At 37.1% G+C, this 15,232-nt stretch overlaps 1 protein-coding gene across 4 annotated transcripts in view; it reads left to right on the forward strand.

Moving 5' to 3' along the window:
- Window positions 1-13,107, forward strand: part of KLHL7 (kelch like family member 7) — a 127,539-nt gene extending 114,432 nt beyond the window's left edge. For 2 of the 4 annotated variants that reach the window (XM_010587217.3, XM_010587218.3), the window contains exons 9-11: window positions 1,698-1,899; window positions 5,371-5,468; window positions 6,461-13,105. In XM_010587217.3, coding sequence (XP_010585519.1) covers window positions 1,698-1,899; window positions 5,371-5,468; window positions 6,461-6,744 — 584 coding nt within the window. In that variant the 3' untranslated portion in view covers window positions 6,745-13,105. Of the gene's footprint in view, window positions 1-1,697; window positions 1,900-5,370; window positions 5,469-6,460 lie in introns of all 4 variants that reach the window. The other 2 variants (XM_023544356.2, XM_003407082.4) reach the window with 2 other exon arrangements.
- The last annotated feature ends 2,125 nt before the right edge of the window (window positions 13,108-15,232 follow it).

A 15,232-nucleotide genomic window follows, 5' to 3' on the forward strand; every position in this document is an offset into this window, starting at 1 on the left:
TAGGTGCAGACTAGACAAATAATAGCTTTTATATGCTTTCATCTTTTCAAGTAATTTCTTTAGCTAAATAACGGGCTTATAAAGAAAATTAGGAAGACCAAGCAAACTTATGATGTGGAATTTAAATACTAATTAAATCTCTTTATTTTTCTTTGGTGATTTTTATATTAACCCAGATGTTTACATTTTCGTCAGCGTATTTATCTAAGTTTTTACCCCTTACTGCATGCCAAATGAATATAAGAAAAATTAAGATATCCTCAATGTGACTTGAGAGATGGCCTTCTTAATAGAGTGTTCCAAATGCAGTGTATCCCAAAGGTGATAGAAAGTAACCACTCTGTGGTGTAGTAAAATAACTTTATTTCTTCAATATTTACTAAGTCATTTTTTTTTTTATTTAAACAGGAGGGTATATATAGATATAGAGAGAGAGATATCTGCTAAATACTGTGTAATTTTCCCCTAGTGTTAAACAACTAAGTAAACTGCATTGGAAATTTTTTAAAAGTTAAGTCATTTTTGTTCATGACTGTTCTGTTTGTTCTTTTCTGATCTTTGCTTCTCATAAACCTGGGTTGTGATGAATTGTAAGGGTTCTGTTTTGCTTTGTTTTGTTTTTTAGTTTCTAATACTTTAGCATTTGCAAAGCCCAGCAGGTGGGAAGCGCAAAATAATTTGGTAAAAGTCGCATTTCTTGTTCTTTGGGAAGGACAGAAGCACTTGGTCTGTAATAGTATCATTTCTAAAATCTTTATGGAGCTCCCAGAATGTACAAAAGTTGCGAAACAGGATGAATATATGTTTTGCCCCTAAAACTTATAATCTCAATACAACAGATGTATAGCAACACCTTGAGAGTATACACAGGAAAGGACCAGCCTGGGACTTCAGGGCTTACTCAGACAGCCACTGAGAAGAGTGAAGTATAGTTTTGTTAATGGTACAGTGGCTGTTGTAGACTATTAAATGATAAAAAAAAAAAAAATTTTTAATGATAATTTTTTTAATTAAATGATAAGCCTTAGAATATTATTAGTTTTCATATTTTAAGATGTAGATTTATCAGCTGTAAATAGCTATGCTTTTTACTTCTATATAAACATTTAAAGTTTGGGTATAATTTTCATCATGCACCACTGGGCTTGAAGACATATTTATAGTGTTTCTTATTTTTCTGTTGACATCAAACCAATTTCTTCTTCTTAAGTTCAGTTACCAGTAAATAAGTCTTTCCAACAGATCCTTCTTTGAGTATTTTTCAGGATCTGTACAAATGGAATTAGCTTTTTCTTTGTTAAGTGAAAAGTAAGAATATTTACATTTTGAAAAACTACTCGTGTATTTTTTTTTCTTGCTATTGTTGATTGAGTATAAAGCTGATTAAAACCAAAAGCTAAACTCATTGCCATCAAGTCAATTTGGACTCACAGCAACCCTATGAGACAGGGTAGAACTGCCTCATAGGGTTTCCAAGGAGCAGCTGGTGGATTTCAACCGCTGCCCTTTTGGTTAGCAGACAAATTCTTAACCACTGCGCCACCAGGGCCCCGTAAAACTGATTATACAACCCTGAATCCTTTCCTCCCCCAACGGATGACTCAGCTCTATAGTCACTTGGCTTCAAACCCCATCCCACCCCCTACCTTCATACACACACACAACGTTAAGCAAAATGGGGCCCTTTTCTTTTTCAGGAAACTCCGCCCTGTATTTATTTGAATGCTATGATACAAGAACTGAGAGCTGGCACACGAAGCCCAGCATGCTGACTCAGCGCTGCAGCCACGGGATGGTGGAAGCCAATGGCCTGATCTATGTTTGTGGTGGAAGTTTAGGGAACAATGTTTCTGGGAGAGTGCTGAATTCCTGTGAAGTTTATGATCCCGCCACAGAAACGTATGTATCGATTTAAAACTCTTACTTCACAGTTAATTGTATTTCTTAAGCTCAGTGGAAGGGGATGTCAAAAGGCAGGAGGAACCTACCATAACAATTTAGTTCTCAGACTGAGAATGTTCATATACTTTTGAATATGCTGAGGTCAGTGGCGTGTTTACAGTCTGGACCTCCACACCAGTGAGTGCTTCTTTGATATGGTAACTGCCCTGACCTTAAATCTCACAGGAGTCCTTCTCTTTCTGGTCCTTCTCAGGCAATAAGTGCCATGAGTGAGACAGGTCTGGATTGTTGCATCAAACATATAAAATATTTTTGCTTGAGAGGCCAGGAAATATAGGGAAGGAAGGGGGCAAGAGGGTAGGGTGACACCCTTAAGATCAGTAGTAAATTTGCAGTTAAGTAACAGTATTACTCATTGGTTCTGGCCTTACTAAATCATGCCCCTACATACAATGTCTTTTTGTGTTCATACTTACAAAAACATATTTGCTTTCATATTCTTGAATCAACCGGGAAGCAAATAACTGCTTTTAAAAAGACAAAATGCTAAAGAAATAAATGGTGAGCCAAGTTTTCTGACCTTACAGCTAATAATGGGCCCTATTCAATATAGCCAAAGGAAATGTACTAAACATTGAATAATGGTGACGGTGGTAAGTGCAGTGACACTAACCTAACGAGGAAGTTGACATGGTGATTTGTTGATGGCCTAGAAACATCCAAAGAGCTCTGAGAAAAAGTCAGTTACTCATATGGCTGGATTGCCCGTTGTTCTTTTATCAGAACAAGTTATTTAAATGTTATGCCAAAGAGTTGCACCAAAACTCATGTGCTTAAGTTTTATGTTTAAAAAATATTACCAGACTAAGAAATATAAAAAAAAAAAAGAAGTCGTTAACTCTAGCTATTGCTTTTTTTAAATTAAAAGATGAGAAATTAATTATGAAATATGACCAGTCATATGCATTTATCTATTTATGCTTCTTGCCTACTTTAAAACAAATTTAAGGAACATAATCAGTAATTCCTTTCCCAGGCAAAAGTGCAGTTACAACTGTTCTTTTCTCATTTTTTGCTCAACTGGTTATCACCGTAGGGAATAGATGTAAAAAGCCACTGATCTTTTGAAACTTACGCTGAAATGTTGAGACTTCGGTAATCTGCCTCATCTTGTCCCAGACCAAAGGGGATGTGTGTGTATATACCAGCTGTCTTCCCTCTTGTATCAGTCACCACCTTTCTCTCATATACAGTGTGCTCAAAAAGTGATACAGCGTACTAACTGGAAAATTGTAGTCTGATTTATCCTGCTGCCTAATTACTTTTCCATTTCTAAAAAATCTCTTAAAGTGGAACCTATTACAATACAAACTTAAGGCTTCTAAATTTTGAGATTTTTTTTTTCAGGCAATATCAGTGTAAATCAAAAAGAACAAAGGAATTTGGCAACCTCAACATTTTTTAAAACTAGGTGAATATATTCTGTTTAGGGAATATTTAAAAACTTATATGGCTTAGCATTTCTTTTGTGTATATTGATCTTATGTGTTGAGTTTGAATTCTCTTTCTTCTCTTCAGTGCCCTTAAACTTAACATAAATGAAAAGCTAATGTGAATTATCCAGTTGTCAAAATGAAAAATAAGTTAGATACTACGACTTTCTTTCTAAAATGTTATCTGAGTCACTTTATAAGAATTACTCTAATTTTTTACATTTTTCTTACATGTTTTATAACTTAAGCCTATGAAAAATGGCACATTTTAAGCAGATGGACCTTTAAGAAAAGCTTCTAAGCGCTAAACTTGAGGTTGGAGAGAGCAGAGCAGGGCCTTAGCAGGTGTTCTGCACGTGAGGTAGAGGAAGTGTATTTTATGAAACTTCCTTATTTGTAAACTTTCAGGAAATGTAGATAGACATAAAAACATGCATTCACTGACTTTTTCTTCACTTTACATCACTGACATATCTGAAGAAGAAAGAGGTATGTAAATTGAATTTTTCCAAGTCAAATGCAGTCTTTAGTGCACTGTGGGCGCTCAGTGTGCAGAGAGGCAGCGGAGCCCTAGTCCTGGCTCTCCCACTTCCCAGCTAAAGGCTGCCCTTTTCCCCTGGATGAACACGTCTTTATTCTGAAAACAGCAATGCCTGCCCACTTCACCCCACAGAGTGCTCTGAAAACGAGAGTGGCTTCTCTCAAACCATTTTTAAAACAAAAAGCAATACATACTCCTGAGGTTCACCCATCAGCCAAAGATTAGATAGGCCTGTAGAACAAAACGAGACTAAAGGGGCACACCAGCCCAGGGGGCAAGGACGAGTAGGCAGGAGGGGACAGGAAAGCTGGTATTCGGGAACCCACGGTCGAGAAGGGAGAGTGTTGACACGTGGGGTGGGCAGCCGATACCACAAAACAATATGCATATTGTTTAATGAGAAACTAATTTGCCCTGTAAACCATCTAAAAAAAAAAAAATTAAAGTACCATAAAAAAAGGCAATACATAAATATAAAACAAAAATTGTTAATGTCTTCAGAGTTAATAATCATGCCCCAATTTATGTTTTAGAAAGTTAAATTTATCAAGTTGTTTTAAAGAAGAGACATAAATAACCATTTTAGGAAGTTACATTTATGCCAAGTTTCCCTTTTGTTGGTGGTGGTAGTTTATTTTAGCTATTAAGAGCCCAGACCTATGTGCCAGTACCACCTTCATAGTCACAACTGTCAGGTGTGTGTGTGGGAGCATATGCAGAAGAAGGGATTGAATCTCATATCAAAAATAGTTAGACAGTTGTCTGTGTATGTGTATCAAGCTGCTACCTGTGAACTTTAGCATCTTCCAACAGTTGTGTCCACATTTATATTCTCAATTTCATTATTTATAATAGTGGCTGTAAACACAACATGCTCATAAATAGTTAAACATGACAGAATTATGGTGAGTACTTCCACCACCAGAGCTGCCTGAAGTCACAGTGCAGACTTGAGGCTGGATGTGTGAAAGTGACAGATGTTACTGTTTGCTGCAGGCCTATGATAAGTTAGTGTCTTATTAAATTGTACGTAAACATTAATTAAAAGCACGTGTGGCAGAATAAGTGCTTTCTATTCTCTAAGTATCTGCCTCTTCTTTTTTTGTTCCTGTTTTACAAGTTTGGAAGTTATTGTGAGCCACAGGAAATAGATTTCTTCCTAAGACATGTTAATTGTCTGCAGATATTCTCTACTTCTTATGTCCTCTCATATCCCGAGTTGAAAGGAATGAAATCCCTGTTTACCCCATCTATAATAATCACTGTTAAACTTTGGTTTTCTAGCCTTCTAGCCATTTCTCTGTATATGTGTGTTTGTGTGTATGTGCACAAATCAGTGGTAAAGGAGTACTTAATTGGGATAACAGACTCCTCTAATAAATGACTTGTCCTTTTACTTCCTATGAGCAAGCACACTAAAATACTTTTTTTCAGGTGGACTGAATTGTGTCCAATGATTGAGGCCAGGAAGAATCATGGACTGGTATTTGTAAAGGACAAGATATTTGCTGTGGGAGGTCAGAATGGTTTAGGTATGTGATGTTAATTCACTGTTCAACTTTCCCAGTGAGTCAGCTGATACTTCGTTAACGCCAATTATTGAAGCATTGCTTAAAATCTAGAGGCAAGCATTTACCACATACATCATTCTACCTATTTTTATACTTTCTGGAAACTAGCATATTTTATGAAACATTGCAGGACATTTAACATCCTTGCCCATGAAATGTCAGTAATGGCCTCCAGGCATTGTGACAATCTCAGATGGCTCTCACACATTTCCAGATACCCCCTGGGGAATGGTATCATAACAGCTTACAAACTGTTGAGCAATAAAACAATTTACACCTTCAAAATTTTTTTAAATACAGGTTTTAGGACTGGTATTCCAGCACTGAATGGCCAAGTTTCTAAATATTTTTAAACATTGCTATTTTTAAAATGAGTAAATTTGACCTCTTTATTGTCTTAAATAATAGTATGCTGAAAAATCTTAGTAATTGTCTTAAATAATGGGGAATCTAGACTCAATCTAGAGATAGCCCACAAACTTCATTTAATCCAGTACCTTTAAGTGTTACTTAAGTATAACAAAGAAATAACTTTTCTCTTCTCCTGTCCCCATCTATTGATATTTTCTATAAACTGCTGAAAGATAAATTTAAAAAAAAAAGAGGGACATAAAGACATTTGAATAATTATAATTGAGTTAATCCACTGATCAGTTTACTTCTTGATTTTCCAGAATAGATAGAACATTTTTCATTTTGTAGAATAAATATCAATATTTATGATTCTAAAACAAAAAACTTAATTTATATTTTATTGAAGACTAGTAAAATGTTAATGGTAGAATTTAGGTGGTGGGCATGTGGGCATTCGTTGTAAACTTATTACAACTTTTCTGTGTGTTTGAAATTTTTCAAATAAAATGTTGGGAAAATACAAAATATATTCCTTTAAGAGATCTTCGTACAATTGTCCTTATACTTTTCCTTGTTGCTTATCTTGTATTCTTTTGAAGGTGGTCTGGACAACGTGGAGTATTACGATATTAAATTAAATGAATGGAAGATGGTCTCACCAATGCCATGGAAGGGTGTAACAGTGAAATGTGCAGCAGTTGGCTCTATAGTTTATGTCTTGGCTGGTTTTCAAGGTGTGGGTCGTTTAGGACACATCCTTGAATATAATACTGAAACAGACAAATGGGTCGCCAACTCCAAAGTCCGTGCTTTCCCAGTGACAAGTTGTTTAATTTGTGTTGTTGATACTTGTGGCGCAAATGAAGAGACCCTTGAAACATGAAAAATGAGTGGACTTCAAGACTCATCAGAGATTCGAAAATGTGGCCATCAGTGCTTTGTTTCAAGATTTTGGTTACAAAGTTTTGGTTTACAGTTTTGTTTTGTTTTTTTAAAGAAAGTTTTAAGTAAAATAAGATCCTTGCAAAATAAATGTTTCTTTTATATGGTTTTCTTTACTTGAATAGACGACCCTATTTTAGCTGGCCACATAGCCAGGAACATATCTAGCAAGACAACTTGAAAAATTATCAGCATTTGATGAAAATATGAATTCTAGAATGAGTTTCACGTTTGTAATTGTGATTATGGCAGAGTAGGGGACTGGCTCATCAGTGAAGCAGCCTCATCTTAGCTCTAGATTCTATTTTCATACATCATGGAAGTGCTATGTAGTTTGGTCTGTTTCTGTTCTGTCAAGTACTAAGGAATAGTATAAATTGCAAGTCCAGACAGGCAGCTCTGGTGGAGCAGCTTCGTCTCACATCATTTTGCTTGTCTTCATATGCTTCATTTAGTGCCAAATGTATTCCATTTAAAAGTAAGCCCAGAGTGTGTTAAAGCACACACACATACACACGCATTCACACAACTTCATAAATGGATTTTTGGAATTAAAAATGTACCCAGCTTCTCATGAAATATATTCAGTCTAATTAAATATATACTGTCTTTTTAATGCAAAATGTCCAGCTCAGCACCCATCATTAATTTATTTCACTTTTACCCAGTGGTTAAAAAAGGATTCTGTCTCTTCAATCCTTACTATTAAATCAAATCAAATCCTAATAAGAATTATTAACTAGCAAAAGATAAAGGTATTTACAATAAATTTCTAGATCACTAGAAGAGCACTGAGAGTTGTACCATAATATCAGTGTTGACCTTGAACTTCTTAAGGATTAAAAAGATAACATGATTTTTTTTTCCTTAGCAGGACACATCAAATATATATATTCAACCCAGTAAGCTCTAAAAGTTTTGTAGAAATTACAGCTTTAAATATACATCAGATTTCATATTGGTTAGTTTTATGTGGTCAGTGATCTTTTACAATCCCAACTACTCATTTCTTTCCTTACAGTAATGTGTTGCCCTTTACACTGTGTATGGAATGAGCCATGTAAAGCTGTCACCATCATTATTTTTAATCTGATAATATTAAATATTTTTTAACCTAAAATAGACTGTTCAGTTTTATTCATTCCTTGTTTTAAACGTGTTAGATAATGGTTATTTTTTAAATCTGTGAAGCAATGTTTCTATTTTCATTTTCTTTCTGTTCTTTATATTAGTTTATAGTAGTTTTGATCCCTAAAAAGCTTTTCAATAAAAAAGGAATTAGAGAAAGCCTAATGATGGGTATATTTATGTAGGGTTTTTTTTAATGTGTATAAAAATTTTTTTTTATAAAAATTTATCGAGATATAATTCAGATATCATACAATTCATTCATTTAAAATGTACCATTCAATGGTTAATATGTTAACAGAATTGTGCAACATTATCACAATCAGTTTTAGAACATTCATATCCAGAGAGAAACCTCTTACCTAATGGCAGTCACCCCACAATTTCCTCCAAACCCCACCCCCGGCCCTAGGCTTAAAAGTATCACCATACTTTATGGATTTGCCTATTCTGGACATTCTTATCTAGGATTTTGAATGTAGAACTCCATTGAAAAATGTGGCGAGTTAATTTTTTTTTAAGAGAAGAATATAATATTACAATATGGCTATATTATGTAATTTGTAATCTCCAATGTGGAATATGCAGCACTGTATGAGATATTTGAGATACACTAGCCTTTTGTTTTTAGGCTGTGCAACTGACTAGAACACATTATAGTAAGTATGTAGACAGTGTAATGCAGGTTATAATAAGTTTTTTTCTTAGTAATTTTTATCATCATAAGTCCCAGTTAGGGTCCGTTTGTTTGAAAATGTTCTACAAAATCGTCAATGCCAAGATGAGTAAAAGTCCAATGGATTGACATACTACCTTTTTTCAATAATACTTATAAAGTATCTACATTTTTTGTAGACATTTGATATGTTAATGTTATGTCCACTGTTTGGATGACAGCAACTTAGTTTATACTTTGAAAACCATGAACATAGAAGTTTTAGCATCTTGAAAAAATTATTCCTGTAAAAGACAGTAACTACAATTTGTGACTATATGACCAAACTTTCAAAAACTTGGCATATAAATAGCCTCATGAAAAACTCTGAGCTGTGAATTATTTTGACATTAAAATATTACTAAAAGAAAACGAGTCATTTAATAAACGATTCAACCAAACAGTTTATATCCCTTTACCTTAACACTGTTAACAGCAGAAATCCTGGATTTGCTGCAGAGACCATGGAAAAGGAGGTATCTGGAAGAAAATCTGCCTTTTAAGGGTACTATATTTTTATTAACAGAGAGGAGCCCTGGCAGTGCAGTGGTTAAGCATTCTGCTGCTAACCGAGAGGTCAGCGGTTCCAACCCACCAGCTGCTCCAGAGGAGAAGGATGGGGCAGTTGGCTTCCCTAAAAGTTTTCATCCTTGGAAACCCTGTGGGGCAGTTCTACTCTGTCCTATAGGGTCGCTATGAGTCAGAATCAACTGGAGGGCAATGGATGGGAACTGTTAACATATCAAAGACTTGAGAAAACTCAGTCTACTCCTACATGCCACCAATGTCACCAAACCAGCTCTCACTCTCATTGCTGCGGAGTCCATTCTGACTCCTGGCGACCCTATAGGACAGAGTAGAAGTGCCCCATAGGGTGTCCAAAGCTGTCATCTTTGCAGAAGCAGACTGCCACATCTTTATCCTACCAAGTGGCTGCTGGGTTGGAACCGCCGACCTGTCAGTTGGCAGCCCAGTACTTAACCACTGCCCCACCAGGGAGTTCCTTCAGCTCTCACTAAATCCCAATAATTTCATAATATTAAAGGACATTTTTTAGGCTTCATCGTTTAACACTTGCTGAGTCCTTCAAGTAACCTTCTTCCTCTTTACAATTGCCTCAAAGGACTCCAAAATACTTGTGTCCGTTTTTTATCTTCCTAACTTTTCTCCTTTCCCAATGTGTGTCAAACTACTTTGGAAGTAATAATAATAATTAAAAAAATAGTCTGTGCTGATAAATTGTCTGAAATGTTATCCTTACCAACTAGAAAGCTTTTGGCTTTCTCAGGCAATTAAGGCACCATCATAAGAAAGACTATGGAATTGACTCCACGGCACTGGGTTGGGTTTTCATTAAAAAGATGTAAAATCGGGTTTAAGATCAAGTCCATTCAAATCTTGCCAGGTGATTTCCCTGACTTTCTCTTCCAAACTGCTGTTGGATTTGTTTCCATTATCGTATGTTTAAACTCTTTAAGAGTACTTTTCTTTTTATGATTGCCCTTTTTTATAGTATGCCCTTGTTTCATGTTATCCTTACTGAGGATATTTTTGTTTCTTTAACATTTTTATACTTTTGGTGTTATTTCTGTTTCCTGTGACTTCTTTTTCTGTTTGTTTGCTTGGCTTTTTCCTATTGGAGTCTTTCCTCAAATACCTGGTTCCTGGCTGTGCATTTATATTTATAATGAGACATTTAAAAGCTGATGATATTTTTTGTGTACAAATAATTTCTTGTGTGGATAATAATTTACATGAAAAAAAACCTCACCATATAACGAGGGAATGGCCGACTATTTTTGCCGGAGACCTAAAGGAGATCCATAGGTAGTTTTCTAGGGTGTTTGTTTCTCTAGAAAATAATCTTCCAATTTCCTGCCCCTTAGAAGGAGGGCACTATAAGCCTGGATTCTTGGAGCTCAGGCATAGGACACTGTCTCACCCTTCAATAAGCAGATCTTTACTCAGTCCCTCTTTTGTCAGTACCATAACTTGTCCTCCCTACCTGACGTCCTGGAGTCTGAAGCCTTTCATTCCATTTTTTCAAGAATTAAGCCTATATCCTGTCAGGCAGGGACAGTCAACTGCCTCACTGGGTGGGTTTATGGAGCTAGGTTCTACCTGCACCTTATATAGATTTTCAAACCACCCTTCTGTGGTTCCTGGTGACTCTTCCTCAGGCTTCTCAGGCTTCTCTGGGGACATCTATGTCCACCTTGCAGGAATATAATTTGATCTTCCTCTCTGCTAAGTAATTTACAATTTTTCTTTCATGTCCTTTCAGTCTTCGTAAATTGTGGTTCAGAACTGTGGATATCACACTATAGTCAAAGATGATGTTTTTTCTTATTTTCACTGTTACATCAAGATGGGTCACAAGAGGAAAGGGAGGCAGAAGTACTTCTGTTATAAAACCAGAAGTTTCCTTCCTGTAACGCCATGCTCCTGATTTCCACCTACTACTCATAATCCAAGGAGCCCTGGTGGTACAGTGGTTAATCACAGAGCTGCTAACTGAAAGGTCCGCAGTTCAAATCCACCAGCTGCTCTGCAGGAGAAAGCTGTGCCAATCTGCTTCCGTGAAGATTTACAGCCTTGGAAACCCTATGGGGCAGTTCTACTCTATCCTATAGGGTCCCTATGAGTTGAAATTGTGGAGCAGTAGGTACGCATATACCTGAGCACTATAAGTTCTGCAAGCCTTAGCCCTAGGCTCTCATCTCACACTCAGTACTCCATCTAGACAATCTCAACCAGGAGCCTTGCCCACCTCTCCACCCTCATCGAGCACCATGGTCACCCTCACTAAGTTTCAGCCACCCCTGTTATTTCGTTCTCTGATCCCAGCAAAGTCCTCATGCACATTGCTATTTGCATGGAGGAGGAGCCAAATGAGACATGCGTTAATACAAAAAAATTGATCAAATAAGGAAATAAATTAAGAATGGGGGAGGCAGGTTTCTCACTACCAAACAAGGGAGTTATAACATGAATCTTACGATACTAGATTGGAATTAGAGGTGATTATCAGTGTAAACTCATGGTCATATCTGTCTATATGTAAATATGTATGTAGGTATGTATATACATTCATATTTACAAACATTTCCTAGCAATGTTCATGAAAGGGTCTAGGTGCAAAAACATCCTAGTAACAACAAACAACACTTAAAAGGCCAGATCTTGGCCTCTAAGTACCACCAAAAGGAATCAGGGCTTTTTGGAGAATGGCTGATTCCAGGACTGGAGCATCCCTTTGGGGCAAGAAAGTAAAGAAATACTCAAAGAATCATGGGATGTATCAAAAGAAAAAGGAGCTAGCTTAAAAGGTTTCCCACTGGTCAAATTGGGGACAAGTTGAGCATCAAAATAAATGATAGTAATGGATTATAACCCATTGAATAAAATTGAAAACTATGAATCTATACTGATACAAATAAATGAATAAAATTTTTATGAAGAAAGATTTTTATATAGTTTCAAAGTATCTCCCCACAAAATGCTAATAACAAAAAGGGAAAAAGTAACATTACAATGGAGAAGCCTCGGAAAGTGAACATTAAAAGAGAAGCAATTCCACTCCTAGGAATATACTCAAGAGAAATAAGAGACATTACACAAATAGACATATGCACACCCATGTTCACTGCAGTATTATTCACGATAGCAAAAAATGGAAACAACCTAGGTACCCATAAACAGATGAATGGATAAACTATGGTACGTACACAAAATGGAATACTATGCAACAATTAAGAATGAGGAATCTGCAAAACATCTCATGACATGGATGAATCTAGAGGGCATTATGCTGAGTGAAATAAGTCAATCACACAAAAGGACAAATATTGTATGAGACCACTACTATGAAAACTCACAGAGAGGTTTACACACAAAAAGAAACAATTTTTGATGGTTACGAGGTGGGGAGGAGTGGAAGGGAAAAACACTAAACAGAAAATAGATAAGTGATAACGTTGATGAAGGGTAAGACGGTACACAACACGGGGAAAGCCAGAACAACTTGTCCAAGGCAAGGTCACGGTAGCTCCATAGACACATCCAAACTCCCTGAGGGACTACATTACTGGACTGAGGGGTGTGGGGACCATGGTCTCGGGGAACATCTAGCTCAATTGGCATAATGTAGTTCATAAAGAAAATGTTCTACATTCTACTTTGGTGAGTAGCATCTAGTTTCTTAAAAGCTTGTATGTGGCCATCTAAGATACTCCACTAGTCTCACCCCCTCACCATCTGGAGCAAGGGAGAATGAAGAAAACCAAAGACATAAGGGAAAGATTAGTCCAAATGACTGAGGGACCACAAGTACTACAGCCTCCACCAGGCTGAGCCCAGCACAACTAGATGGTGCCAGGCTACCACCACCAATTGCTCTGACAGGGATCACAATAGAGGGTCCCAGACAGAGCTGGAGAAAAATACAGAATGTCACCCAATTAGGTTCCATGACCTGGAGCAGTCGAGCCAATGAAATGTACTCCAAGTCGGAAGGAGTGAGAAAGTTTACTAAGGAGATGTGTACATCACCAGGGATCTGCAGCAACACAGGCTGTCTCTCTGGAGTCCCAAAGAGCAATTTTGCATTAGAGCTTATATAGAATCTTACAAGGGTTACAAGTGTCTCTGTAGTTCACAGATGGCCTGGCTGGAGGAGTTATTCATCACAAGATAGTGACAAAAAATTATCAGACTAAAGAGCTACCTGCTGGACATCTCTTTATCAGGCTAAAGATATACATATCAGACACCTGGGTGGGGGGTTGTAAATCACAGGTGGTCGGACAAAACAAAACAAAGTTATTTGCATCAGATTAAAACAAAGAAAGTCATTAACATTAGGTCAAAACAAAGGTATGTGAAGGAGGAAGCAGGCAGAGGAAGGAGAAAAACTTATAGGTTCATCATGGCCTTAGTTATGTTAAGCTCTCAGTTGCCCGTTTTGAAAAAGGAGAAAACATGCTGGGGAGTATTGGGGTCACACAGAACAAAAGTCTAACTCAAAAAAAAAGAAAAAGAAAAAAGACCATACTTACTGATCTGACAGAGACTGGAGAAACCCTGAAAGTATGGCCCCCTGGACACCATTATAGCTCAGTACTGAAGTCACTCCTGAGGTTCCCCCTCCAGCCAAAGATTAGACAGGCCCACAAAACAAAAGGAGATTAAAAGTTCACACCAGCCCAGGAGCAAAGACTAGAAGGCAGGAGGGGACAGGAAAGCTAATAATGTGGGACCCAAGGTCAAGAAGGGAGAGTGTTGACATGTCGTGGGGTTGGCAACCAATGTCACAAAACAGTATGTGTACTAATTGTTTAATGAGAAGCTAGTTTGTTCTGTAAACTTTCATCTAAAGTACAATAATAAAAATAAGTAAATAAATCATGAGCTGCCATCTGAGATACTCCAATGGTCTCACCCCTTCAGGGGCAAGGGAGAAAGAAGAAAACCAAAGACACAAGGGAAAGATTAGTTCAAAGAATTAATGGACCACAACTACCATAGCCTCCATCAGACTGAGTCCAGCACAACCAGATGGTGCCTGGCTACCACCACCAACTGCTCTGACAAGGATCACAATAGAGCGCCCCAGACAGAGCTGGAGATAAATGTAGAATGAAATTCTAAGTCACAAAAAAAAACAAACTTACTGGTCTGACAGAGGCTGGAGAAACCCTGAAAGTATGGCCCCTGGACACTCTTATAGCTCAGTAATGAAGTCACTCCTGAAGTTCACTCTTCAGCCAAAGATTAGTCAGGCCCATAAAACAAAATGAGAATAAATGGGCACCTCAGCCCAGGGGAAAGGACTAGAAGGCAGGAGGGGACAGAAAAGCTGATAATCCAGAACCCAAGGCCGAGAAGGGGAGAGTGTTGACATGTAGTGGGGTTGGCAACCAACGTCACAAAACAATATGTGTATTTATTTTTCAATGAGAAACTTGTTTGCTCTGTAAACCTTCATCTAACCAAAACCAAACCCAGTGCCGTCGAGTTGATTCCGACTCATAAAGTATAATTAAAAAAAAAAGGAATGAGACAAATTGAAATTGTTAACCACCTGATAGATACCGTAAGACCACAGCATCACCTCTGTGATAATCCTGACCTGAATCCAGTGAGAAAACATGAGACAGACTCACATTAAATGACATTCTACAAAATACATAGTCTGTGATCTTCAGTAGTGTCAAGGTGATAAAAGGCAAGGGAAGACTTGAGAAAACATTTCAGATTGAAAGCGACTAAAGAACTATAAAGTGACTTAGGAGTTACAATTGGAGCTATTATTAACTGTCCTTGAATGTAAAGAATGTTATTCAGCTGGAGCTGGACTCACAAGGACACATCGCCTGGGCCCTGAGGTATAAAAACAATAGCTAGGACAATCTTGAAAAATATCTTTTGGGAAAATGTCACATAAATACTTCAGACAGAGCACAAAGACCCTTATATTTTCCACTCTTATATTTTTCTATCAGCAATTTGTAAGTAGTAAGATTTGCTGGACCAGTAAAGACCCTCCCAGCTGTCCCTTACTGAAATTTGTACCAATGATTATTAA

The sequence above is a fragment of the Loxodonta africana genome, chromosome 8 (assembly GCF_030014295.1).
Source record: "Loxodonta africana isolate mLoxAfr1 chromosome 8, mLoxAfr1.hap2, whole genome shotgun sequence".
Classification (NCBI taxonomy): Eukaryota; Metazoa; Chordata; class Mammalia; order Proboscidea; family Elephantidae; genus Loxodonta; species Loxodonta africana.